General features: G+C 34.7%; 3 protein-coding genes and 1 long non-coding RNA gene across 4 annotated transcripts in view; 2 read left to right on the forward strand and 2 right to left on the reverse strand.

Moving 5' to 3' along the window:
• Positions 1–3,280, reverse strand: part of LOC125821133 (uncharacterized) — a 167,244-nt gene extending 163,964 nt beyond the window's left edge. The window contains exon 1 of the mRNA XM_049500544.1: positions 3,271–3,280. The gene's annotated coding sequence lies outside the window, so the exon portion shown is untranslated. The remainder of the gene's footprint in view (positions 1–3,270) is intronic.
• LOC125821155 (uncharacterized) lies at positions 1,528–4,612 on the forward strand. The gene is made up of 3 exons (XR_007442558.1): positions 1,528–1,687; positions 2,742–2,989; positions 4,563–4,612. It is a non-coding gene; the product is annotated as an uncharacterized LOC125821155 (long non-coding RNA).
• A 1,808-nt stretch (positions 4,613–6,420) lies between these two features.
• On the forward strand, positions 6,421–10,347 carry LOC125821140 (uncharacterized). Its single transcript, XM_049500550.1, has 9 exons — positions 6,421–6,737; positions 6,852–6,923; positions 7,700–7,789; positions 8,161–8,203; positions 9,076–9,182; positions 9,376–9,471; positions 9,559–9,749; positions 9,848–9,917; positions 10,089–10,347. Exons 1-9 carry the CDS (start codon positions 6,549–6,551, stop codon positions 10,185–10,187), a joined length of 957 nt encoding a protein of 318 aa, XP_049356507.1. The 5' UTR covers positions 6,421–6,548; the 3' UTR covers positions 10,188–10,347.
• Positions 10,348–17,861: 7,514 nt separating this feature from the next.
• LOC125821149 (uncharacterized) lies at positions 17,862–24,152 on the reverse strand. The gene is made up of 5 exons (XM_049500559.1): positions 23,707–24,152; positions 20,987–21,143; positions 20,215–20,265; positions 19,112–19,204; positions 17,862–18,256 (listed from the first exon to the last, which is right to left on the reverse strand). Exons 1-5 carry the CDS (start codon positions 23,844–23,846, stop codon positions 18,197–18,199), a joined length of 501 nt encoding a protein of 166 aa, XP_049356516.1. The 5' UTR covers positions 23,847–24,152; the 3' UTR covers positions 17,862–18,196.
• Between the last annotated feature and the right edge of the window lie 752 nt (positions 24,153–24,904).

Below are 24,904 nucleotides of genomic sequence, written 5' to 3' on the forward strand. Positions count from 1 at the left end.
CATTCTAAAGCTTCAATTGAATGTTTTTTATCTTTTTCGTCCTTTCGCTTATCCTACTTTCTTTCTCTCATTTTTCTTTTGCTTCTGAACTGAACAAAGAACTGAACAAAGACAGAATTCACCGTGAATTTATCTTTGTTTAGTTCGGGCAAAAAAAAAAGAGAGAAATAAAGTATGGTTAGTGAAAGGACAAAAAAGATAAAACATTCAATTGAGGCTTTAGAATGGCAAACCTACCACAATCTTTCTCCGTCGGTGTCGGCAGCTTCGGAGGAGGAGCTGGTATGCCGTCATCGTCTTCCAGTGCCGGAGCACCCCCCAATAAGGATCGCAAAATGCAATTCGTTGAACAACTTGTGCTTGTTCTCTGCGACCTTAATCTTCGTGAAAACGCTCTGCTGGAGCTTTTCAAGGTTTATTCTTCTGACTTTGGAGGTTTGCTTTGACATTTTGGTTTGAGTATCATTTTGTTGTTCTGCTAAATAGAATTAAGATTTACCTAGATATATTTATTACCTTTGTTTTCCTTTTGACAGAAGGAGTTGTTTCTGGATTTGGCCCCCTTGTTGTGACACTCATTTGGTACTATCGATGCACTCCTACAAGTATTTTGAGTAGTGTTCCATGGTAATTCTAGAGTTTATCTCATTTCTCAGATGCACTTGAAGCTAAAGTACCACTCTTAATGGAATAAAAGGAAGCATCTAAATGACATTTTACGACAAAGCTATCAAGAATTTTTTTTAATGCTTTTTCAATTGGAGTTACTGTGAATTATTCACAAAATGTCCTATAAAGTCCTAGCTTTTACCCCCTTAATATCTTGTAGATTCTTAGGATTATTAAATAGGTTTGTAAAATTTCTGGCTAGGGAGGGGAGTGGGAGCTAGTCCCACATTGGCCCATGGGGTACTTCCCTTGTTGTATTTTGTACTGGGCTCATTGCAAGGTTGTATTTCCAATAATGAAAACTAGACAATATGTTATTTTCATTGTTTATGTTGGTTTGCTTTATCATTGTCTGGAATAAAATGATTTGGAAACAAAAATACAGGGAAGTCTCAAAATAGAATTTCGATTTGCTTTTCTGTATTTGTTTTGATGTAGATGGAGCCAAAACCCCACTTCGAGGAGACATTAACCCAAAAAAGGAAAGTATTAACTTTAGGAGGAGAATTTTTTCTGTCATTTAAATCTAATTTCAATTTAACTGCTTTTGTGTCTTAGCTCAACTTCGATGGTAAGCAGAAGCTACTATATCATATATGTAGGTAGTTGTATGCTTTGTTAGAACTAATATTACTGGTTCATTAAAAAAAGCATACAATTTGAATATACAAATGTATCTATATATATGTATGATATTTTAAATTGAAATTGTAAAACACAAATATTTGTAAAACACAGATACAAATACAAAGAGAGTGAATGAAGTAGTGATTTAAGAACAGGAAGCTCTTACTCAGTCTTCCTGTCCTAATTCAGCTTCTAATTACCAGCGACTCGCGTTCATCTGCAACGCCGCTCTCGGCTTAGCTATTTCTTCGTGACTTACCCTGACGTTGACTGTGGTAAGCTAACTGACCTGTCTGCTGCCGATGTGAGTACGGAAAAACTTGTTAGAGTTGCTGTCCGGCATGGACTCTACAAGTGCCTTAGCCGTGATTCAGCAATCCTCGATGAAAAGGTACATACTAGTATCTAACTTATATGATCTACTTCACATTGTTGTGTAGTTTAAGTTTTGTTGTATTTTCTCCTTCCGTCCCAAATTAGTTGTGGCTTTTGGCTTTTCGAGAGTCAATTTGACTAATCTTTGGAGCTAAATTGGATTGCTATAGTTTATTTTTTAAAATTGAAATTTGGATATTCATAAGATATACATACAATATTATAAGTTGCAATTCATCTTATATCAATGTGGTGAAAAGATATATCTTTAAATGTTGGTCAAAGTTCATATATTTCACAATCGAGAAGCGGATAGTGACAAGTATTTCGAGGGCGTTGGAAGTAACTATCAAAGTATCTATATAAGCATATAAAAGACAGTGTATACAAGTAAATATTTCAATAAAAATTAAGACAGTACCACCTAGTAATGGCACTGGTCAGATATTGACCTCTGCCTCGTATATTAATGTTCAAAATTGGGTAAAAAGCATAAATAACCCCTCGAGAATAGGGTGTAAAGGAATGCCCTTAAAGTTAAAGCATGCAATAGGCTTTTTTGGATAAGTTTAGGAGGGTAATTTTGTGTATTTTTTTTCTTCAAATATTAGTTAAATGAAGGAATTGAAATGACAATTTTACCTTTTGAAATCATAAGAGGAGCGTAGACATGCCACCCTTTTACACTTTAAGGTCTTTAAAAATGTATATATAACTAGATGAATGTTCAAAGTATAGTTTGACCATCTAAACTATAAAAGACTCCTCCGCTTTAGAGAGTAACTAGCTTTATAGAAGTAAGCAAAGCATAAAGTATGAACTTGGGAGAACTCCTCCCAATTACTATATGGATTGCTCATATAAGCAAGTTCCCAAAAATTACGAAATGTATTAATCTAAAAAGTTCTTTGGTTTGGCTAGTCTAGTTCGGCAGTTGCATCTTATCCAATATGAGTGTCCATTTTGTTTCCATTTGTAAGTCTTCGAACTTCTAAGAGCTGTACTTGTTTCAAATAGAGAAGATTCCAGTAAGCCATTGCATATGACACTTAATTTTCCTTTGGTAACAGTGTGTAATTGCGCATTTCATTGGCACTAGATTGTCAAACTGATTACAATAGTTCCTATGTGGAATTGTAATAGAGGAGACTTTGAATTTGATGTAAGTGAAGGAGCTCGTGATAACAGTGCAACAGGAGGAGGAGATGGAGTTCTACGGAGGAACGATAAAAGCACCAAAGCTCCTTGCAGACATTGTGGAGTCCATAATGGGGGCTGTATATTTGGATTGTGGCTTTGATGTGAATGATGTCTGGTGGTCAGTTTCTTTTTACTATTCAAGTTTGTTTGGGCCAATGATCTTATGAAAACTCTCTTTTCTTTATCCTTTCTGGATTTCGAGTACCAATGTATCAATCAACTATGCCTCAATCCCCAATTAGTTAGGTTGGCTATACGAATTCTCTATATCTATTCCTCTAGATTTCTATTATAACTTGAAATGTGATTATGTGGAATCAAAAAGTTGAGTCCTATTGGCTTTTAGTAATTGTTTCTAATTTACAACGTCAACGTTAGTGTACAAGGGGTTTTAACTGTTATTTATCGAACCTATTTTCATGTAAAGCTATTTATGCTTGTATACTTTGCATCAAACTGACTCAAGCAATACTACTGTTTAATGTTTGGTGACTTTTGCTGCAAGCTCAGTGATGTCTGAGTCATAATGTATGCTTGTTAATTTTTAGAGGCAAAACTTTTTTTTCCTCTAGTAATGTTTTTAACGTGTTATTCTCCAATTGTTGAATGAAATGAATAAAAGGTATTCCCAAAACAAAATTTTCAATTGTGATTTTTTTGGTATTTTATTGAAACTCTTCTTGCAATTAAATTTTGTGCTTGTCCTAAGAATGTTACTTTTAAGCACATGTAATTTTTGCCATCTTTTTCGGCGCAACCTTATTTATGTAATAGATTCCATGTTGGACATGGTTAGAGATTTACACAATTTTAATTTGGACTCTCCTAGATTAGTGTTTCCACAATCCTTCTATAACATTTGCCCCTGTAGATAAAGGTGATGTATGTGTGTGATTGAGGGGTCATTGTTTGAGATTTGACTTCCTTTTACATGAAGAACAATCTCATATTTGGATTTCGTCTCATTAAAAATAAAATTGGGAAGGGAAGAAATGATGAAGTCCAGAATCTCATCATCTTAGAAAGGGTTATTTTCACTGAACTAATCATATTGGTTCTGATAAAACATACAACCACCTATTTATAGTAGTTTTTGTTTACCATCTATGTTGGGCCAAAGTACAAAAACAATTAATTTGAGATTAGTTTTAAATGACATAATAGTTTCTTTACCTAGTGGCGATATTTCCTTTCGGGGTTAATGTCTCCTCGAAAAGTAGGCTCCATCTGTTTCATTTACATACACCAACTACGAAAAAACACATTGGGATTCTATTTTGGGACATTCCCTGTATATTTAATTTCTACTTTTACCCCAAATCATTTTATTCCATTTTTCCCGCCTTGGATAAAGCAACCCAACATATACAATGAAATGACATAAATTGACTAGTTTCCATTGTTGAAAAAACAACCTAGCATTGAGCTGAGTATAAATTACAACAAGGGATGCGACGTGCAACCCATGGGCCAATGTAGGACTAGCTCCCACTCCATCCCCAGCTAGAAATTTCACAAACCTCTTTTATCATCCTAAGACTCTTTAAAGATGTGGAAAAAAAAACTAGGACTGTACAAGACATTTTGAATTTTAACTGAATTCCTCCGTAACCCCAATTGAAAGGCCATTAAGATGTTTAGTTAATATCTTTGCTGTAAAAGGTCACTCAAATTCTTTCTTTTATTCATAGCTTTTAAAGGTGCAGTGTGACGCATTGGTAATGAGTTATTACTGAAGAAATGTGTGTATGAACAGGCAAAAGAAATGCTAGAATTACCTTGTGGAGTGGTACTTTAGCTTCATGTGCATCTGAGAGATTAGATAAATTCTAGAATCACAATGAAACACTACTCAAAATACATGTAGGAGTGCAACGATAGTACCAAATGAATGCCACAACAAGGGGGCCAAATCCGGGAAAAGTTCCTTCTTTTGGAAAAGGAAAAAAAGGCAATAAGTATATGTAGGTAAATCTTAATTCTATTTAGTAGAATAACAAAATAATACTCAATCCAAAATGTCAAAGTAAACCTCTAAAGCTCTAAAGTGAGAAGAATAAAAACCTTGAAAAGCTCTAGAAGAGTGTTTTCACGAAGATTAGGGTCGTAGAGAACAAACACAAGCTGTTCAGCGGATTGCATTTTGCGATCCTTATTGGGCGGTGCTCCGGCGTCGAAAGACGATGATGACATGCCACCTCCTCCTCCGAAGCTGCTGACATCGACGGAGAAAGATTGAGGTAAGTTTGCCATTCTAAAGCCTCAATTGAATGTTTTTATCTTTTTCAACCTTTCGCTTATCCTACTTTATTTTCTCTCATTTTTCTTTTGATTCCAAACTGAACAAAGACAAATTCACCGTTTTATTTAAAACTGCGGCACCATAAATGACCAAAGCATGCCATTCACGTGTTAATGCCATCTAGGAGCATTCATAGTAATTTTCAAGATTGATTTGATCTTTAGTTTTTTCAGAATAAAACCAATTACACATAAGGGAGTACGATACCTTTGGAATCAATTACACATATGGCAACACTTGTCACGTCTAGAACTTTTCATAGTTTTTGGTGCAGTGTGAGAAGACAACACCAGAACTTTTGGATGAGGTAAGAATAATTAGATATGAGCTTCACTAGAGTTATATTTTAAACAAAAATTAAAAAAAACTACTAGAATATATTTCACTAGATTGTCTTAGATATTTTTATAATTTTAAAGAATTAGTAATTTATAATATAAGTAGGACCATATATTTATATAGGAATCTTCTAAAAATATATTATCTTAAATCGCTGATATTTTTTTCCTCGAGTCGGGATCAGAGAAAAATATTATCTTAAAGAGTTTATTAATTGATCGGGTATTAATTTGAAGAGTTTTTACTATATCTACGTATTGTGTCTATAAGTGCATTGGTCTAAAGCAAGAAAAATGTTTTCAACTTTTACAACCTGGAGGAATGTGACGAGCATTTTTGAGCAAATTGTTTTAAGGTGCATGAGTCCAAGCGTGGGTTAGGCTACCATTGATATGATGATAAATTGACATGTACAAGTTACATTAGAAAATGACTAGTAAATTTTATTATGATCGCCCTCATTGATTATATCAAATCTAACCTAGTTAATAGAAGACAATAGGAAAAATTATCATTTTAATTAGTTTTTATGCCAAAGAAATTAAACTCCAAGTCAATCTAAAAAAAAGAATATATGATTCATGATTCAACAAATCTCAAAAATCTTCTTTTTGTCTTCAATTACATCAGAAAATGACTTGTAAATTTCATTAATGATCCTCTTCATTGATTATCAACAAATTCCATCATTAATAAATATAGTTTCTTAAACATAGATCAAAGATCAAATCTAATCACAATTATTAGAAAAATAATATGAAAACTACTTTTTATTTTAATTAGGTTTTATTTCGAAAAATCTAAAGACCATATCAATCTTGAAAATTACTATGGAATGCTCCCAATTGACATTAACACGTGTTTGGTTCATTGATGGTGCCGCAGTTGTAAATAAAACAGTAAATTTTATTTATCAAAATTATCCAACGGTGAATTTTGTCTTTGTTCAATTCAGGAAAAAAAGAAAAAGGACAGAAAATAAAGTAGGGTAAGTGAAAGGATAAAAAAGATACAAACATTTAATTGAGGCTTTAGAATGACAAACCTACCTCAATCTTTCTCCGTTGGTGTCGGCCGCTTCGGAGGAGGAGGTGGTATGTCGTCATCGTCTTCCAGCTCCGGAGCACCCCTCAATAAGGATTGCAAAATGCAATCCGTTGAACAACTTGTGCTTGTTCTCTGCGACCCTAATCTTCGTGAAAACGCTCTTCTAGAGCTTTTCAAGGTTTATTCTTCTCACTTTAGAGGTTTCTTTGACATTTTGGATTGAGTATCATTTTGTTGTTCTGCTAAATAGAATTAAGATTTACCTAGATATACCTTTGTTTTCCTTTTCCAGAAGAAGGAGTTGTTCCCGGATTTGGGCCGCTTGTTGTGGCACTCATTTGGTACTATCGCTGCACTCCTACAGGTATTTTGAGTAGTGTTCTATTGTAATTCTAGAGTTTATCTCATCTCTCAGATGCGCATGAAGCTAAAGTACCACTTTGCACTGATTATCTACTTTGCACCATTAAAAGTTAAGAATCCTTTTACAACAAAGCTATCAAGAAAACATCTTAATGGTTTTTCGATTGGGGTTACTGGGAATTTCAAATGTTTAAAATTGAAAATGTCCTGTAGAGTCCTGCATTGGCCCATGGGGTACTTCCCTTGTGTAATTTTCATTTTTTATGTTTGATTGCTTTAGCATTGTCTGGAATAAAACAATTTGGGGTAAAAATTGGAAACAAAAATACTGGGGAAGTCTCAAAATAGAATTTTGATTTGCTTTTCCATATTTGTTTTGATGTAAATGGAGCCAAAACCCCACTTCGAGGAGAATTAACCCAAAAAAGGAAAATATCACTTCTAGGAGGAAATTTTTTTCTGTCATTTAAATCTAATCTCAATTTAACTGTTTTTGTGTCTTAGCCCAACTGAGATGGTAAACAGAAGCTACTATATCATATATGTAGGTAGTTGTATGCTTAGAGCCAATATTATTGGTTCATTAAAGCAACTTTTTCTACCATGATGAGAATTGAGATTCCGGACTTTATTCTCTCAATTATTTCATTCGTATTTCTTGAACTTCTATTGCAGACATTTTCTGTTCAACTATTTGTTTCTTATTTCTTAAACTTATAGTGTGGAAGTTCCTGGCTGTTTCTATAAGTTTGTTATCGTTAATTTTCACGTTTGCAGGAAATAGTTTCTATCTACCCTGGTTTGTCGTTGCCATGCCTGGCTCCTGCACAATCCAATAGAGTTTGTAATGCAATAGCACTTCTACAGGTATATTAACTTCGTTTTGTTGTAGACTTTTTCATAGTGTTTCTTGATACAGTTTCTATTATTCATTCTTGTTGGTGATCTTAAAGTAATGAGTTATTGTCAAGAGAGGTATAGAAAATTGGATAAATTTGGGTTGTGCTAAATGTATCAAGAGAGGTGGATGGTGAATGCAACAAACTGGAATGTGTTAGTAGGGAAGTAATTTACCTTTTATCTCTTTCTTGGAGCATGACAAGTATCACTTCCAAATATCTGTTGTTACCATTGTATAAATGCTTTAAGTGCCTCTCTTATTTAGGTTTTTTGCTGGTCAAGGTCAAATTTTCTATCCCTTCTATTGTAATAGTTTCTCATTGCTTTCTATTTTGCAGTCTGTAGCCTCTCATCCTGACACCAGAAAGTCGTTCCTCAATGGTGAAGATTCTCTTCTCTCTCTCTTTTTTTTTTTTTTTTTTAAAGTTCTCATATCTGTTTGTCAATGGCAATAAGCTTGGCCTCTTTTGGTATACAACAAAGGCCTTTTCTGACAGTACTTTTGGGTGGAATGTTGTTGGAATGCTAGAAAATTGTTGCCTTTGTTGATTTGCAGTTGCTTGTGCATGCAAATTCTTTTCCATTACAATGACAGGGACACAAAAATCTCAACACTTCTCATAGTTACATCTCTTAAATCTTATTCTGCCGGCACTTGCTTAGTATCATATTTTCACTTAAATTAAACTCTTATTTACTTGTCAAAAAGAATTCCACAGCTACAAGTCAAGAATAAGATCCAAATTGTATCAAATTAATGCCACCCTGCATTTGTTTGATACATCTTTGGACGAGAATTTGAATTTGATTTACACATGAAGACATTATACTTGGATTTATCTTATCCACTACTTGTAGAAAAAAAATAAAATTATACTTGGGTTTTATTTTCCTCGGAATGCATGACTATAAAGTAATAATGACCGCTCGTCCTTGATAGTCACTGATGTCCATAAAGATGGAAGAAATGAAGATTACATGTGTGTCCTTAGGTTTATTGAAGCGCTGCAACACAAGAATGTTGTCTTAGATAACTACCCCAGCCCTATATTATTCATGTAAAATGCTTTGTAACCTTCATAAACTTAATATGTACGTCCAAAAAAAAATCAAATAAGTGGACGTCATAATCATGATGTGTTCTTGAGATTTTGATCGACTTTTGAGTGATGATAGTTGTAATTGTAATCCATCATATTTGTGATATTTGGTTTCCGTTGAATAGATCCTTCTAACAGTTTTCTACTTTTCAGCAAAAAATCCTTTGTATTTGTACCCCTTTCTTAACACAACAAGCAAGTCGACACCTTTTGAATATTTGAGGCTTGCAAGCTTAGGTGTCATTTGTGCCCTTGTGAAGGTAATATGTCTACTGTATTTCATGTGTCTCTTCTTCTACTTCATTGTCAGTATAAAGATTTTATTCATGATCATATCTACTGGTAATGACATGAGAAGGAAACCGTGATTAGTTAAAATTTTAGGAGCTATACGTTTTCTTTACCTATTTAATCAATTATTGTCTAAAGCTTAAATGCACTTTGTTTGCGCAGGTAGATGACACTGAAGTTATCAGTTTTCTTATTTCAACAGATATAATTCCGAAGTGCTTGTGCGCGATGGAGATGGGATGTGAACTATCAAAAACAGTTAGTGCTTCCCCAAAACCAATTTCCAGTTAAATCCTCCCTTGACTTGATTAGATTTTCATGCATCTAATTTATTCATGCTGACAGGTTGCGACTTTCATTGTGCAAAAAATCCTTCTAGATGATGTGGGTCTGAATTACGTATGTGCCATATCTAAAAGTTTTTTCGAAGTAATCCAAGTTTTAGGGAATATGGTGGGTGCACTTGCTGAACAACCTTCATCAAGATTGTTGAAACACATAATCCGGTGCTATCTTCGTTTGTCAGATAATCCAAGGTTGGTTTTCTGTATATCACCATCCTGGTTTTCCTTTCAGCCCTTTTCGATCTTTCTGTTTCTGTGAGGCTAAAGGTGATGTGTTTGGCTTATGGCAGGGCTTGTCAGGCACTGAAAATTTTTCTTCCCAATATGCTTAGAGATAACACCTTCAGCAGTTGTCTTCATGTACGTAATATTTGGCAATATAATTAGCTCCACCCCCACCCCCACCCCCACCCCACCCCTCGCAGGGCTTCTGCCTCCGTGATCATGCAACATTCTTCTTTTTCTTTTTGGCATTATATTTTTTTCTTTTTTTTTCCAACCATGACTGGTTTTGTCGTGTTATGTTATCAGGAGGATTCAATGGCGAGGAGTTGGCTGCTACAATTGCTCCTTAACGTTAATGGGAGTCCGGTTGCTCCACAGGCTGGAGGATTTGATCATATGCTGTGATCTGAATTCATACATATGGATCTTTTGTTGATGTATTTAATGATCATACTTAAGAATGCATATCTGCGCTCATATTTATTTATGTAGTGCATTTTATATATGTAGATCATTGTTGGGAGATTAAGAATATTATTAGACCTTTAGTAAGCCTTTTCTCTTTGGGAAAAAAACACTTGTATTCCAAAAAAAAAAAAGTCTATTATAAGCGGCTACCTACTTATTTTCCTACCTTCCTGTTTTTAACTACTAATTCACGTTTATTGCTTGATACTACCAAAAAGTATATATATACTCTGATGGTATCAAAACGGAAGTAGTGTATCAAGAAAATATTATTCAGTTACTTCTTGATAGTTGATACCATCAGAGTATAAAGATTGCTTGATATTTGATACATGTATCTGAATAATTGTATCTCCTATCTTCTTTTATTTGAAATTATGATACACATATATTATATGGTACTAAAAATTGATAAATGTATGCTCTGAAATTGTTATATGTTGCTATATAAAAAAAAGAGTATAAAACGCGAATACACAATGTACCTATAGATATGTATGATAAGTCAAATTTAAATTGTAAAATACAAATATATTGTGAAACATAGATACAAATACAAAGAGAGTGAAGCATTTTTCAAATTTTAGTATAGGTAAAGAATACTGAATAATTTTATCTTATAAATTACCTATAGTGTGAAAGTTAAAAGAAAGAAAATCACAAAAAAAAAAAAAAAAAAAAGCAAAGTACAGTAGAGATAAAAAAAAAAAACTATAAATAGTATGCCTATATTCCTTCAGGCATTTGCACTTTTTTGATACAGCTCAGTTTGTTTTCCCCCGCGATAGCACTTTTACATTCAAAATACATGCAATCGCCGGAAAATTGCGGATGGTTGCCGACGCAAATAGGTTACCGCCGTCGCCGGAGGAAGAAATTACAAACACGGCGACATCAGTAAGGGCAATGGAAGAGCTATTGAAGTATCGGTTTAGGAACACGAAGCTTCTGGAAGAAGCTCTTACTCACTCTTCTAAGGAATTACCAGCGGCTCGCTTTCGCCGGCGACGCCACTCTCGGCTTAGCTATTTCGAGTTGTTTGTTCGTGACTTACCTTGACGTTGACTGTGGTAAGCTTACTGACCTCCACGCTGCCAATGTAAGTACAGAAAAGCTTGCAAGAGTTGCCGTCCGGCACGGCCTCTACAATTACCTCTGCCGCGATTCGGCAATCCTCGATGAAAAGGTACATTATAGATTTATCTATCATTAACTGATTCTTCACATTGTTATGTAGTTTAAGTTTTGTTGTTGCATAATAGTTGTAGCTAAGTTGGATTACATTAGTTTGATATTTTAAAATTAATATTTGGATATTCAATACATATGCGAAAAGTACTATTAAGTTGCAAATATTCTCATATCAATAAAAAGTTTTGTTGTCCCAAAATAGCTGCGACTTTTCACTTTTCGAGAGTCGATTTTTGGAGCTAAATTGAATTAGATTAATTTAGTTTGTTAAAGTTAAATTTTAGATATTCAAAAGATATACGAAAAAGTATAAGTTGCAAATCTTCTCGTATCAATATGTTGAAAAGATACATCTTAAAATGTTGGTTAAAGTTCATATAGTTTAAGTTTTAAACTATTAAGAAGCGGATAGTGACAAGTATTTTGGGATTAAGGGATTATCTATCAAGTACAGAGGTATGTATTAAGCATTTGTCTGGGTGATCAGTCTCCTTTTTTACTATTTAAGTTTGTGCTGGCCAAGGATCTTATAGCTCTCTTTTCTTTTTCCTTTCTGGATTTAGAGTACCAATGTATCAGTCAACTATGCCTCAATCCCAACTAGTTAGATTGTCTATACGAGTTCTCTATATTTATTCCTCTAGATTTCTATTATAACTTGCAAATGTAATTATGTAGATTAAAGAGACGAGTCTCACAGATTTATTGTCTATTAGTAAATAGCAAGTGCTTAGAATTTACAAGGGATTTTAACTGTAATTTCTAGAACCCGCTTTCATGCAAAGCTAGTTATCCCTGTAAACTTTGCATTAAACTGGCTCAAGCTATACTCCTGTTTCAATGTTTTGGTGACTTTTGCTGCAAGACGAATGATGTCTGAGTAGTCATTAAGTATGCTTGCTAGTTATCATAGGTAAAACTTTTTTCCTCTAGACATGTTTTGTATGTGTTATTCTCCAATTGTTGAAAGAAATGATTAAGATGTATTCCAAAACAAAATTTTCAGTTGTGATTTTTTTTTTTTTTTTGGTATTTTAATTAAACTCTTGTTCTTGCAATAATTTCTGACCTTGCGACATGGTAAATGCATGTATTTCGTATGGGAAAGATTTTCATTTGGTAATTCTTTCTGAGTTTGTTTGTCTCAATATCCAGATGCTGCCATGTTTTTTCTGATTATGTTGCAGTCACATTAAATGTATGAAATTGGTTTCATTATTGTTTGCTTTCTGATGGTTGCAGAGTAGAGAAAGAGATAGGTCCTGCTCATGATAGGAGGTTTATATGCTCTGTGCAAATTAGAATCGCTGAAGGCATGCTTTTTGTGATGGGAGATGAGAAGTCACGAGTAAAAAAAGCAGAGAATTCAGCAGCTTTAACAATGATCCGGAGTTTGCAGGAATCCAAGTTCAGTTGATTTGTACGTAGTTCCACCTTCCAATTCCAGGACGAAACAGACAGCAGGGGACAGTGCAACTTGGAAGTAAAGCTTACTCAGGTTCTCTCTCGATTCGTGCAATAATCATCTTTGGTTGCTGCAAAGTGAATATAGGAATACAATATTAATCCCCACTTAAGAAAATAGATGGCAGAAGAGAGTACACCAGTTACTACATGATAGTGTAAAAGACACCAGGACCTACATCATAGCAGACTAAGCTCTGGCCAATCTAGATTAAATTTTTTCCATAAAGCTCTTTACATAAATACCATATTAGAAAATTAACATTGGGCCTAGAGCAACCCCAAAAGTTAGCTCATGAGGTGAGGATTTCCCAATACCATATAAGAAGACTAATTTCCCTTACCACAACTGGTATTGCACTCTAACACTAAATGTGTAGGATTCATGATCTTTTAAGTGCAAAAGTAAGACACGATCGCTCCATATCTTCCGACATAGTTAATTAATACTTGTATATCTATGTTCCGCGTCTACAAGTGCATTGGTCTAAAGCAGGGAAAAGGTTCTTTTACATTGAAAAGAACATTGAGAAACATGTGGTGTATGACAAGAACATTTCAAGCAAATTGTCTTAAGGTGCATGAGTCCAAGCACAGGTGGGGCTCCAAAAGTTGACGATGTTCTGTTGCTAATCGTTACAATCCCTTGTTATGGATCTAGCTATGGGACGTTGCAAGACAAAGTCAGAGTTAATGTTGAGTGAATTAGCAGTCTGGAAAAAGGTTTTCTTATTTCTACGTTTGAAGTACTCAAAAACTTGATTAATTTTCTGCTTATTATTTCACTGATTCAAATAACACTAAATACAAAACTGATGGATTAACCACCCGTCTGAAAACAAGGAAATAACTTCCTACTACAACTAAAATGAGAAAGTGGAGGAATAACCTCCTTACTGCAACAACTACTACACAACAATAGGAAAAATAAATAACTTAAAAGCTGAGTAATCTACTGCAAATAACTGCTACAGAGAAATAAAAAATAAATAACTTATAAGCTGAAGTAATCTACTCTCTAATTTCCTTAAATCTTCCAAGTGGAAACCATTGGTAGACTAAAGGGGTGCTAACAATCAGTCATTTTACAATTTGTAATAGATACCTTATCTTATCGTACTAATAAAGAATTGTAGATTGTTGTCAATCCAGTTATAAAGAATCAGACTTAATCCCTTATAAGTAACCTGATAATATCTTCAGAAAGATTAGCAAAGTGAGACATGAATACAAGTTGCAAAAGTTTGACCAACTTTTTAAGAATGATTTGCCATCTTGGTCACAAGTGTATGTAGAAATATACTTTATATTATTTTAGAGAGCATACTTTTACTATATAATTATATGTTCAACACCTACTATATTATACATAAAATTTGCACTCACTGTCATAAAAGAATAGTGAGATGCAGTGACTCTAGATCCAGCCCTTCTAGCAAAAAAATAAATAAAGAGATATGATGTATGCTAAGAATTGTACCATTTGAATTTGGCATATTAATAAAGAACAAGGATTGCCTTAATCAAAAAGCTGCTTTGTCATAGAAATCATGAAGCCTTCTCCATGAGTCTTCTCTCTGTATCTTCAATTGCTTGTAGAAGTTACCGATGAATGTCTCTGCTTTATAAAATAGCTCCTGCTTACTGATCAGCTGATCCCCAACTTCCTCCCTTTCAGTATATTTTTCTTCCTTAATGATCTCTTCCGCTTCACCAATCTCTTCATCACCAGTACCCCCTATGAAAAACAAGCTTGGCATTGAAAGGCACTTCTTCACTAGTGCCTGCTCATGTACTTCTGCAACACCAATAATTTTCTCTGAAGCACATTTTTCAACCACTTTACCGGTATTTTTTTTAGTAGTAATCAGAAGCGAGCTCTCTAAGCTCGCTACATGATCATATTTAGCTTTAGGGGCAGTTTCTTGATGTTCACTAGTTCCAAGAGAGGGGAGAAAAGCTATCACTGGAGTAGTCATGTTATGTTGTTTTTGGGTGACGATGCTGTTTGTTGAAGGTAATTTCTTGTCATATGGAGACTTGAAGAAGAAGGAAATGAGGCCAGCTTCAGCTCCAAGTGAAATGATGAGAAGGTGAACAATGAAATAGAGGTAAGTTGTTCTTACTGATGTGGATAATATAGGGGTGATGATAAGAAGGGCAGCTATGATGAGTAGAAGCTTTAGAACTTGTGATATCTTGATCATGTCCATGGATATTGTTTTCCTATGCAGTTTGATGAATGTAAAGGTGTTGCTGCTAGGAGCAGAAGTGTGGTTTTTTGAGTTAGATAGTGTAGTGGTGGAGCTTAAGAAATATATGTATGGGACAACTTCAGATTTATAAGGAAGATATTGAAGAGAGGAAAAATGGAAATTAAGTTGGTTGTCTCCCGTAGAAATGGAACTTGGATCTAACTCAAGTTAGGAAGTTAAGTCATGTTGTGAGTGTCAGGCTTTGACAATAGTTAGCCTGTCGAGAAAGAGTTTGCATTTTTATCCTGACAGAGATTGTCCAAGACCATATAAGAAGTCAAGTAACCCATCCCTCAACCTCAAACAATGTGTGATACTTTAAACCCCACACACCCCACCTTGACCGCATGCCCAAGCCCAACATTTGAAGTTTGGGCAGGATAACATGGGACCGAATGTTGGGACATACAATTACAGTGACTTAGCTCTGATCCCATTTGAAAAATGGATATTGTGCTAGCTCAATCTCAAAAGTTAGATCATAATGTGAGGATTGTTCAAAACCAAGGTTGACGCTTAACAAAAGAGAATATTTCTATGTTATATTTATCCGATGGTTTTTGATTAATCGTAACAGCTAAGGTGTTAATTAGACTTGCATTATAGTAGTATAGTAGTAATGATGGAAGAATATTAAAGTAGTGATCGAAAAGAGAGAAATGGTCATTTATCAATTCACTCAACTAATTCAAATTCACATCGTGTAGAGCCCATTTAAGGAGAAGCATCCCCTACAAGGAATTTCTCCATTTTCATATTTGCAACCTCCTATTAAAGATGAAGAAATCTCATTCCTCCCACAATACCCTCAAAATAGTATAATTGTTTAATTGTACATTCTCAATTTCATATTACTTTGTTAGAAAAAGATTTTTTCACAGTATTTCAAGCATAAATTCTGAAGCATGCCAATTCAGTCATAAAGTACAAGTAGAGTCGGGACAAAAAAAATATTTTGGATGATAATTATAAAAAAAAAAAAAAAAAGAGTGAATTTAGATAAATTTTAATTGGACAAGTAGTGATAAGGTCGGTGGAGAAGACAATTTATTCAATCTTCCTGTGGCTGCTTCCTTTTAGGAATGTTACTGCTACAGGAAATGTAGGCCCATTGAAGACAATCTTTGTCTAGGACTCTTGTCCCAAATTGGTGGTGTGGTGGGGGCTGGCTATGATGTTTTTCTTTTTCCATTGTTCCACCAAGGTCCGATTAAATTTGGATTCGCACATTATAGAGCCCATTTCGGGGGGTGCTCCCAATAATTACTTGTTCATTCTTAGGTTCTCGAATTTGAGATTGGTTAAGGATGAAGGAGTTTCAACCATCTCACCTCAACCCATTTATCACTATGAAGTAGCCTAAGAATTCCAGTATATTTGGTCCCCTATCTCCGTCTAAAATAACCATGGATTAGGACTATTATACTTTTCGACAATTGATGAACTTGTCGGGTTAACAAATCAAAATTAGTTTCAGTCATTATGTATTGAAGAGAAGTTTAAGCCTTGAGATTTGAGAATATGTTTCTGCATGTGAAATTGACACAAAACGAAGTTAAAATCAAATCAGTTAAATGCTGGTGTTTGTCCTTAATTTTCCCGGAGGAAAAAAACGTTAGAAGAAATAATCTCTTACGCCCACTTACAATTTGAAAATCCCTACTTTTATTAATGTCTTTCTGAAAATAGCATGTCATAACTAAAGTAAGTAATGGTTTACAAAATAAAATCTCCAGCCAGCTGCTAAAAGAAATCTTGGTTGCTAATATCCTTTTCTTCTCTTTGCTTCTTTCCCCAATTTTTTTCTGCGTTACAGCTAATTCCTTCCCGGTCCATGTTCCTTTTCACGTCCTTTCACTTTCACATGCTAGTTTTCATCAAAAGATAATGGTCACCGCTGTTTGACTGATTTGGGTTTCGACTATACAACTATACTATTCTGTTGTTTCAATTTGTTTGTTTTACTTTTATTTTTAATCTGTTTTAAAAGTAACTTTTTTGACAACTTTTAAATTCTAACTTTTCATTTGGCATATCTAAGACAACAAAGATTAAATGATATTTTGATACATTCTATGTATCTTTAACCTAGGATCTCAAAATTCAAGTCTTTTTTACTTTGTTAGTCAAAATCAGACAAACTGAAACGGAAGGAGTGCTAGCATTCATTATGTGGTCATCACTAATTCTTAATTCTTATCAAATTTCAAGATTTTACACGATTAACCTGATCATGGATCTAGTTTAGATAACAGAAGTCCAAATGAACAAACAGATGCATGTATATCACTTCTGTTTGAAAAGTCGTAAAGGCTCCAACATCACTTGCTTTTGAGTAATTTTGGTCATTGCCACCACCGAGGATGTGGTAGGATGATAAAAACCTTTAGCTCTTAATCAAATGTCTCATGCTCCTAAAAAAATGTTCTAAATTTCTTAAGAGTGCTTTACCCTCTTAATCAACCAGTTCAGTAGGGGTTCTGGTTACTAGATGGACACGGGGGGAAGGGGGCAGGGAGGGGGGACTGTTCATAATACAACATACCTATAACCTATGACAGTAGCAACATCTTAACTTTCCTTTCACTTATTAAAGAACAAAGAAAAATTCTTCATTTATCTTAGTTGTTTCCAATTTTATGGCAAATTTCTGCATTAACTTCCTTTACCTTGTACATGAAAACAAATTGTTATACGCATATAAATGAAAGTTGTAACATGTATCAACAGTAAAGTTGTTTTCGTCTCAGATTCTCATTCATTTTGAAGATTGATGCATATAATGACCAAGCTAGTATTCAACAACTATAAATAAATGGCTTGAAAGTTAGATAATAAACTAAAAAAGTACAGGTGATTGAGTTGTCACAATCACGAACAATACACACCACCCCCCACTCCCACCCCACCAACAAGGTGAAGAAAGGATGAATTCGCATGAACTCTCCCTTGGTAGTGATGTTGATTCCAGCTTTGATAGCTTGGAACCTTTTCGATATTTACTGAGTATCTGAAGGGAGATGATAAAGTTGAACCCTAGATTGAGCTTCTCATCAGAAATGGCACTACACATCCTAGCACTGCACCGGCAAGAACCTGCACATTCATCTCAATGACATTAACTTCCAGGGAAAACATAATTTACTTAGTATTCACACTAGCTCCTTTTTATATTTGTGTCATATTAGTTATCGGGCGTTGAGTGATAGAAAGATGACAATCAAATTGGATGATAAGTTCTATAGAACTATATGACCGGTAATGTAATATGGTAGTTAATGATGGGCCATTGAAGTCCAACATATCCACAAGATGTCTTACAGAGATGTGGATGCTAAGATGGATATGACATCATGCAAATTAGATAAAGACTAAAGAGGTCCATGTTCACCAGAAAGTTTCAGTAGCACACGTTGTGAATAAAATGAGAGATCGCTTGAGATGATGTCCTGCGACCTATACCTACAGATACTTTGATCCATACATGTAAAACTATGATGAGCGAAGGTGTTAAATAGGAATGGGGGTATACCTAAAATCACATCAAAGGACATTGTCTCGAAAGACTTACAAATCATTGGAATCAATGAGCACTTACTTAAGAGTTGAGAATAAGTTTTAGACTTGTTATAGAATATCTAATATTATTTTTATTACTACTATATAGATATATATATATATACACTCTTGTTTTATTGGGTACGATGATAATATAAATTGAGCTTAAATAAAGCAGCATGGATTCCTAAAGCCTATCCCAACTTGTTTGGGATGAGACATAGCTGTTGTTGTATTAGTTTCTGCCACAACATTAAACGATTGTATTAGTGTAAATGTGTAAAAATGAGGTGCATAAGTAGTGCTATCTTTACTAAGATTATTGTTGTCGCCAAGAGGTAATGAAGAATAGCAAAAAAAAATGCATAAACTACAAACTCATTGCAACCATACCTGAAGGGGAGTGTGACCAAGCGAATCTCGCAGAGGTCTAACATTGGCAACAGGATGCTCAGGAGGCAATTCACACACTATCTGGTTCAACAACTGCATCAAACACCAAATTCTATCATTTACTATACATACATTGAAACTTCAAAGCAATTTTTGTTGCAAATCAGTAGGGGTGACTCAACGGACTAGGTGGCCTAAACCCAAAATAATATATTAAAAAGCCCTTAAACTTCTTTCATAAGATCCATACGATAATGGAAGCTCTTTCTCTAAAAGAATTTTCTTAAATTCTTTTATAAGAGTGTCATTAACCAAATTTTTTATATACACTAGAGGAATGACACAAAAGAAGCCAACATTGCTTTGATTTAGTGGTGGGAGCACAATGCGTGATGTATAGGTTAGGTGTATGTCACCATATTAAACTCTCCTCTGTAAAACAACATGGTATTTAAATGGAAAAGGGTAGAGGGATGAGCCCATTATCCACCAAGTTTTGAACCATACAACACTTACCTCAGGAATTTCTTAGTTAAAGAAGATGAGAGACAAAAGAGCATGCTTTTTGACTCATGGATCAATTAAATATGCCAAAAATAAATACTTAGTAACTTAGAGACTGAGTTGACTTAGAAATTGAAATCGTCATAAACATGAAAAAAAATATAAAGGAAGAAAAATTAGTATCGGTGAGAAGGTAAATATACTATTTAATTTACTAAGAGAAGATTATCATTACCCACTCAACTGTACAACCTTTACCAAATTTTTAAAAATATTAAAATTTAAAAGCTTTTATTAATAATACATAATTACATGTTATATATAATAATATAGTACTACATAATTTTGGGACCTTTAATATTTGAGGGCCCAAGTGTAAGGGCATCACTTGTACTCCCCTAAAGCACCCCATGCAAATCAGCAAGTGCAAATATCAACTACAACTATTATTTTACATCCACATAGGTAAAATTCAATTGTTTAAGCATAGAATGGAGAATATTTTTATACTGAGAGTGATTTGAACGTAATGTTATTTCTAATTGCATATGTCATAGCATGATGAAAATGAGATAAAGGAAGGTGGAAAGAAAGATTACTTCAGCTTGGCGCCCAGCATGAAGCCTAACACCAGTAGCATCATACATTACCTGTAATAAAGGAAATCCCTTAGAAAATGAGGAGAAGAATAGAAGTTCATTATGCAAAATATAAAAAAGAAAGTTTATACAGAAAGCTGCATAAGTGGGGTGTGGGGAGGGCGGATATAACACCTTACCCTCTACCTTGGAAGAGGTAGTAGAGAGGTTATCTCCTATTACGACCCCCCCCGGCTCAAGAAAAACAGAAATTGTACACATTGGAAGGGAAATATATACAAGTCCCTTCCCGATGTCCCCCCAACCCCAGATAACACATATACAAGCTAGCCTTTCTCTTCCAAAGAAACTTGTATGGTAATACATATATCATATATGTATGAATGTGTGTGCATATGTATTCCCAGGTTAGATGGTCTCTTCCAAAGAAAAAGTGATCGAGATGTATGACATTGCATCTTTTTCTCCAGTTACAATAACATACCCAGTGTAATCTCATAAGTGGGATTTGAGGCATCTTTCTATCGTTCATACACCAAAAATTTTAACATTGAGATGCAAAGAAGATAATTTTAAAAAGGACTGTTGCCAAAAGGTAACAATTATGCCAAACTGAGCATCATCAGGAATTTTCCTAGGATAAACAGAAAAACAGAAGTCTGTCTTCTTCTTGTTCTCATGTGTTGGGATTACATTGATTTATGTCTCTCAAAGCCAAACATCAGTAGGAAATTAAAAAAATAAGACGAAGCCTGGTTAAGAAATTACTCACAACACATGCCAAAACCACAGCAATGGCGAAGACAGATCCTCCAGCTCCTTCTTGTAAATAAATTGCCATTATCAGTGAAGTAACTGTTGCTGAATGTGATGATGGCATTCCACCTGAGCTAAGCATCCTTTTTGAATCCCATCTCTTCTCCTTGTACCTGCAAAATCTAACAGGGAATATTCAAAAGTTAACCAAGAAAGTAGAAAGAAAAGGTAAGAAAAAAATTGGTGATCCTGAAAAAAGTAAGCTCTTGAAATTCAAAGATCACTCCACATGAAGTACATATTTCTCCAATTTTTTGTCAATATCAACCTCCTGAATGAAAATCTATCATAAGATCCACATACATGCACCTTTAACTCTGTTTTCACAGCAAATAAAACAATGATTCCCACCCACCCTACTTGAGCTACTTTCACATTACGTTTGTTTCGATGAAAGGGAAGCAAGAAATGCTGATTTAGTTCCCCGAGTAGTTAACCTCTCACTCCTGTTGTGTGATACATCTATATGGAAAGTAAACACACTAATTCCTCCGTTGCAGAAGTTTCTGGAAAAGTGTATGTGTGATAATATGCCTATCGACCTTTACTCCACCTTCTTTGTCACTTTTCATAACCAATCAAGGGAAACTAATCCTTACCACAATCTTTTACATCTCTCTCTCGCTCCCTTTTGAAAGTACCACTCTGTTTTACAATGTTTTTTGGTAACAATGGTGCCTGGGCAAACTTGCATGCACCTTGACTATTACACCAGGTATCTAGTTCTACTTCCTACCAGCAAAACCATCAAGTAGGCAAATAAAAGAAATCGCCTAATTTTTTTGACTCCTTGGAGATTGACCCTAGTCTCCAAGTTTCTACCACTCCCCTTTTTTTTTCAAATTAATGACCGTTACATAATCTCAGATTCTCCTCCAACTGAGAAGAATCTGCATGCTTAAATCCATAGTCATTGATAAACAGCAATTAAGTATCCCCACCTCTCTACATCCTCGAGATAGGGGTAAGGTCTGCGTATATTCTACCCTTCACAGACCCCACTCGCGGAATTACACTCGGTATGCTGTTGTTGTTAGTATCCCCAGTTCAATTAGAAACAAATCAAAAATGAGTTTCAGATTTCAGAAATATCCTCTTTTGCAGTTCTGCTATGTTGATTCAGATACAAAATTTTCTTTCAGAAAGACGCCCCTGACTACAGAATCAGGCACCGTTCCCATCAGAGGGGAAAAACACACGTTTTGACTTTTGACAAATAAATAGAAGACTCTTAATTTATTCCAATACTATAGAGAGGTAAAAAAATTCACCACCACGCGAAGGTAAAAGTAAGAAAAACCCATTGTTTCTTTACTTATAATTTCTACATTGAGGAAGGACCTGTGTGAGTCAGAGGAGATATTACCCACCAAGCTAAATCCTTTACTAAAGCTTAACCACAGTGAAATTACTGCATATAAGATTTAAAGGGATCATTATCACCAAGTGGATGGCTAGTGATTCAGACATAGGATAGAAATCTATAGATCCCAACTGGTTGCTACAATACTCAATGTGAGCCCATCGTCTCAACCTAGGCAAGCAAGGTTACCCGCATCTATGCTTGTACACTAGCACGCTGTGCATTGTCTTGGTTGAGGTGCGTAAGTAATTGGACACTGACATCATCTTAAAAAGAAATGGAGGGATCATTGTCCTTTTATCTACTGTCCTACTAAGTGATGACTGATGACCAAACCTCTGACTTCCCATCTTGAACTTGTGATTGTGTTAGGAGGATTCAAAACCTTCCTATAAATTATACTCTGATCTTCTCAGTCAATAAATTTATCTTTGAACTTTCTGAGGATCAGCATTTTCACTTTAGTTTTCGGTATATGCTACATTCTCTAGTAATTCAACAATCTAAACCTCAATTGCTCGCTCAGTATGCTAGAAATTTGCAGCAACATCCAATTCCGGAAGCAGTTTAAACGTTATAATGATTGTTGTAATATCAACAACAAAAACTCACATACTCACACACAGCAACAAGAACGCCATGATCTTTCATCTTCTTTTTTTTAATGCATTGTATTAGTTGAGGTGCATAAGTTGATTGGACACTGACATTATCAGAAAAAGATATGGAGGGATCATTATCCTTTTATCTACCGTTCTTCTAGGTGATGACCAAACCTCTAACTTCCCAGTCTGAACTGGTGATTATGTTAGACAGTTACAAGACCTTCCTATTCATTTTACTTCAATCTTATTGATCAATCAAATATCTCTTTAGGTTTCCTGAGGATGGTTACAAGACCTTCCTGTATATTTTACTTCAATCAAATAACTCTCAACTTTCCTGAGGATCAGCATTTTCACTTTAGTATTCCCTATATGCTACTTTCTCTAGAAAATCAACAATCTAAACCTCAATTACCGCTCACTAGGCGCGAAATTTGCAGCAACATCAAGTTCCGAAAGTCATTTAAACATTATAATGATTGTTGTACTATCAACAACAAAAGCTTCCACATATTCACAGACAACAAATACCAAAGCAATCATCTTTCTATCTTTTTTTCCCAATGAAACTTCATATATTAACAATTCAACTATAAAAATAACAATCATTACGCCAAACCAAAAAGTCTAAACAGCTAAAGACTAAAAACACAGCCTCAAAGTTATAGTACCATATCATTTAGAAGCAAAATAGAAACAGGCGTTTACCAGGTGGTGAATAGCTTGAGGAATTGTGCAATAGCACAGGCAAGTAAAGCGGAAAAGAGGGGAACATTGACAGGTGAAATCGACGACGCATACGACCGCGCACTTGAAGATGCATCGGAAGCTGTAAGCACTTCGTTCATCTGATGAGATAATTGAGAGATAGATAACCAAACGGACGGAGATTTGATAATTTACCGGAAGCTTCTAGAATCTAGACTTGATTTCTTCCAATTGACGCCGAGGAAGTTTTGATTGGTGGATCTATAGGATGAAGGTACAGCCCCGCCGTCGCCGTCCACCGGCGTTGTCGTCGTCGATCGGAGTTTTATGTGATTTTTTTGTTAGGTTGCCTGTGATTCGGTAATTGTGGACGGCGAAGGCGAAGGCGTCGACGATGGACCCACACGGGGCTGTTGAAGATGGCAAAGTTGTATATAAAATGGGTATTCTCACAAAAAAAAAATAATGGCGTATGGAGATTTACATCTGGTGGGACCTAGTTACCTTATAGCCTTGGGCTATCTCCAACTTGCTATTTCCTTTTTCTTTCTTTTTTTTGAGTTTTTATTTTTTTGGGTAAAGTGGAACATAACAAACCAACTAAAAGATAAGAAAAAAACTTAAAATTGTTCATAAGCAATACCACTTAAATTTGTCCGGAGAAAAAAATTCATATCCTTAAATGCATGACTCCAGACTCTAGAGTATCAACGACTCTTCATGCTTGTGGTCCTAGCTATCCCAACAATCATTTTCCTTGAGTATCCGTAAAGATTCTTCCAAAGCCTCTTGAGAGTGTATCAAGATATACTAGTATAATTCAGCAATCAGAATTTTATTAAGGTTTTAAGGAGTATTAAAATAAAAGGAAAAAAAAATGGAAAAAAATTAATAAAACAAATTATACTAACATTACAATATTCTATAAGGTTTTATTTCTTGAAATGTTTTTATAATAACATTAATTTTTAAATAGATATATTCTTTTCAAGATAAGACACGTAATCGCTTAAAAATTTATCATTCATCTAATCTGGCAGGTTAGCTTGTCTTAAGAAGTATTAACATTGATGTATATAATATATTTATAAAATTAAAATTTAATTTAAACATATAATATAATTTTCGATAAGAAGTGTCGCTGGACCCCTCAAATAAGGATAGGTCTACCCTACGACCATCAAATGTTCAACTTAAT

Source organism: Solanum verrucosum, unplaced genomic scaffold (assembly GCF_900185275.1).
Source record: "Solanum verrucosum unplaced genomic scaffold, falcon-dt-bn FXZP01000222.1, whole genome shotgun sequence".
Lineage (NCBI taxonomy): Eukaryota > Viridiplantae > Streptophyta > Magnoliopsida > Solanales > Solanaceae > Solanum > Solanum verrucosum.

Coding starts and splice junctions, on each gene's coding strand:
- LOC125821149 (XM_049500559.1), bottom strand. CDS start 23,846: ATGAACGAAGTGCTTACAGCTTCCGATGCATCTTCAAGTGCGCGGTCG. Junction 19,205..20,214: donor ATGCTGGGCGCCAAGCTGAA/GTAATCTTTCTT, acceptor TGTTTGATGCAG/TTGTTGAACCAGATAGTGTG. Junction 18,257..19,111: donor TTGGTCACACTCCCCTTCAG/GTATGGTTGCAA, acceptor ATGAATGTGCAG/GTTCTTGCCGGTGCAGTGCT.
- LOC125821140 (XM_049500550.1), top strand. CDS start 6,549: ATGACAAACCTACCTCAATCTTTCTCCGTTGGTGTCGGCCGCTTCGGA. Junction 8,204..9,075: donor CAGAAAGTCGTTCCTCAATG/GTGAAGATTCTC, acceptor TCTACTTTTCAG/CAAAAAATCCTTTGTATTTG. Junction 9,472..9,558: donor GATGTGAACTATCAAAAACA/GTTAGTGCTTCC, acceptor TCATGCTGACAG/GTTGCGACTTTCATTGTGCA.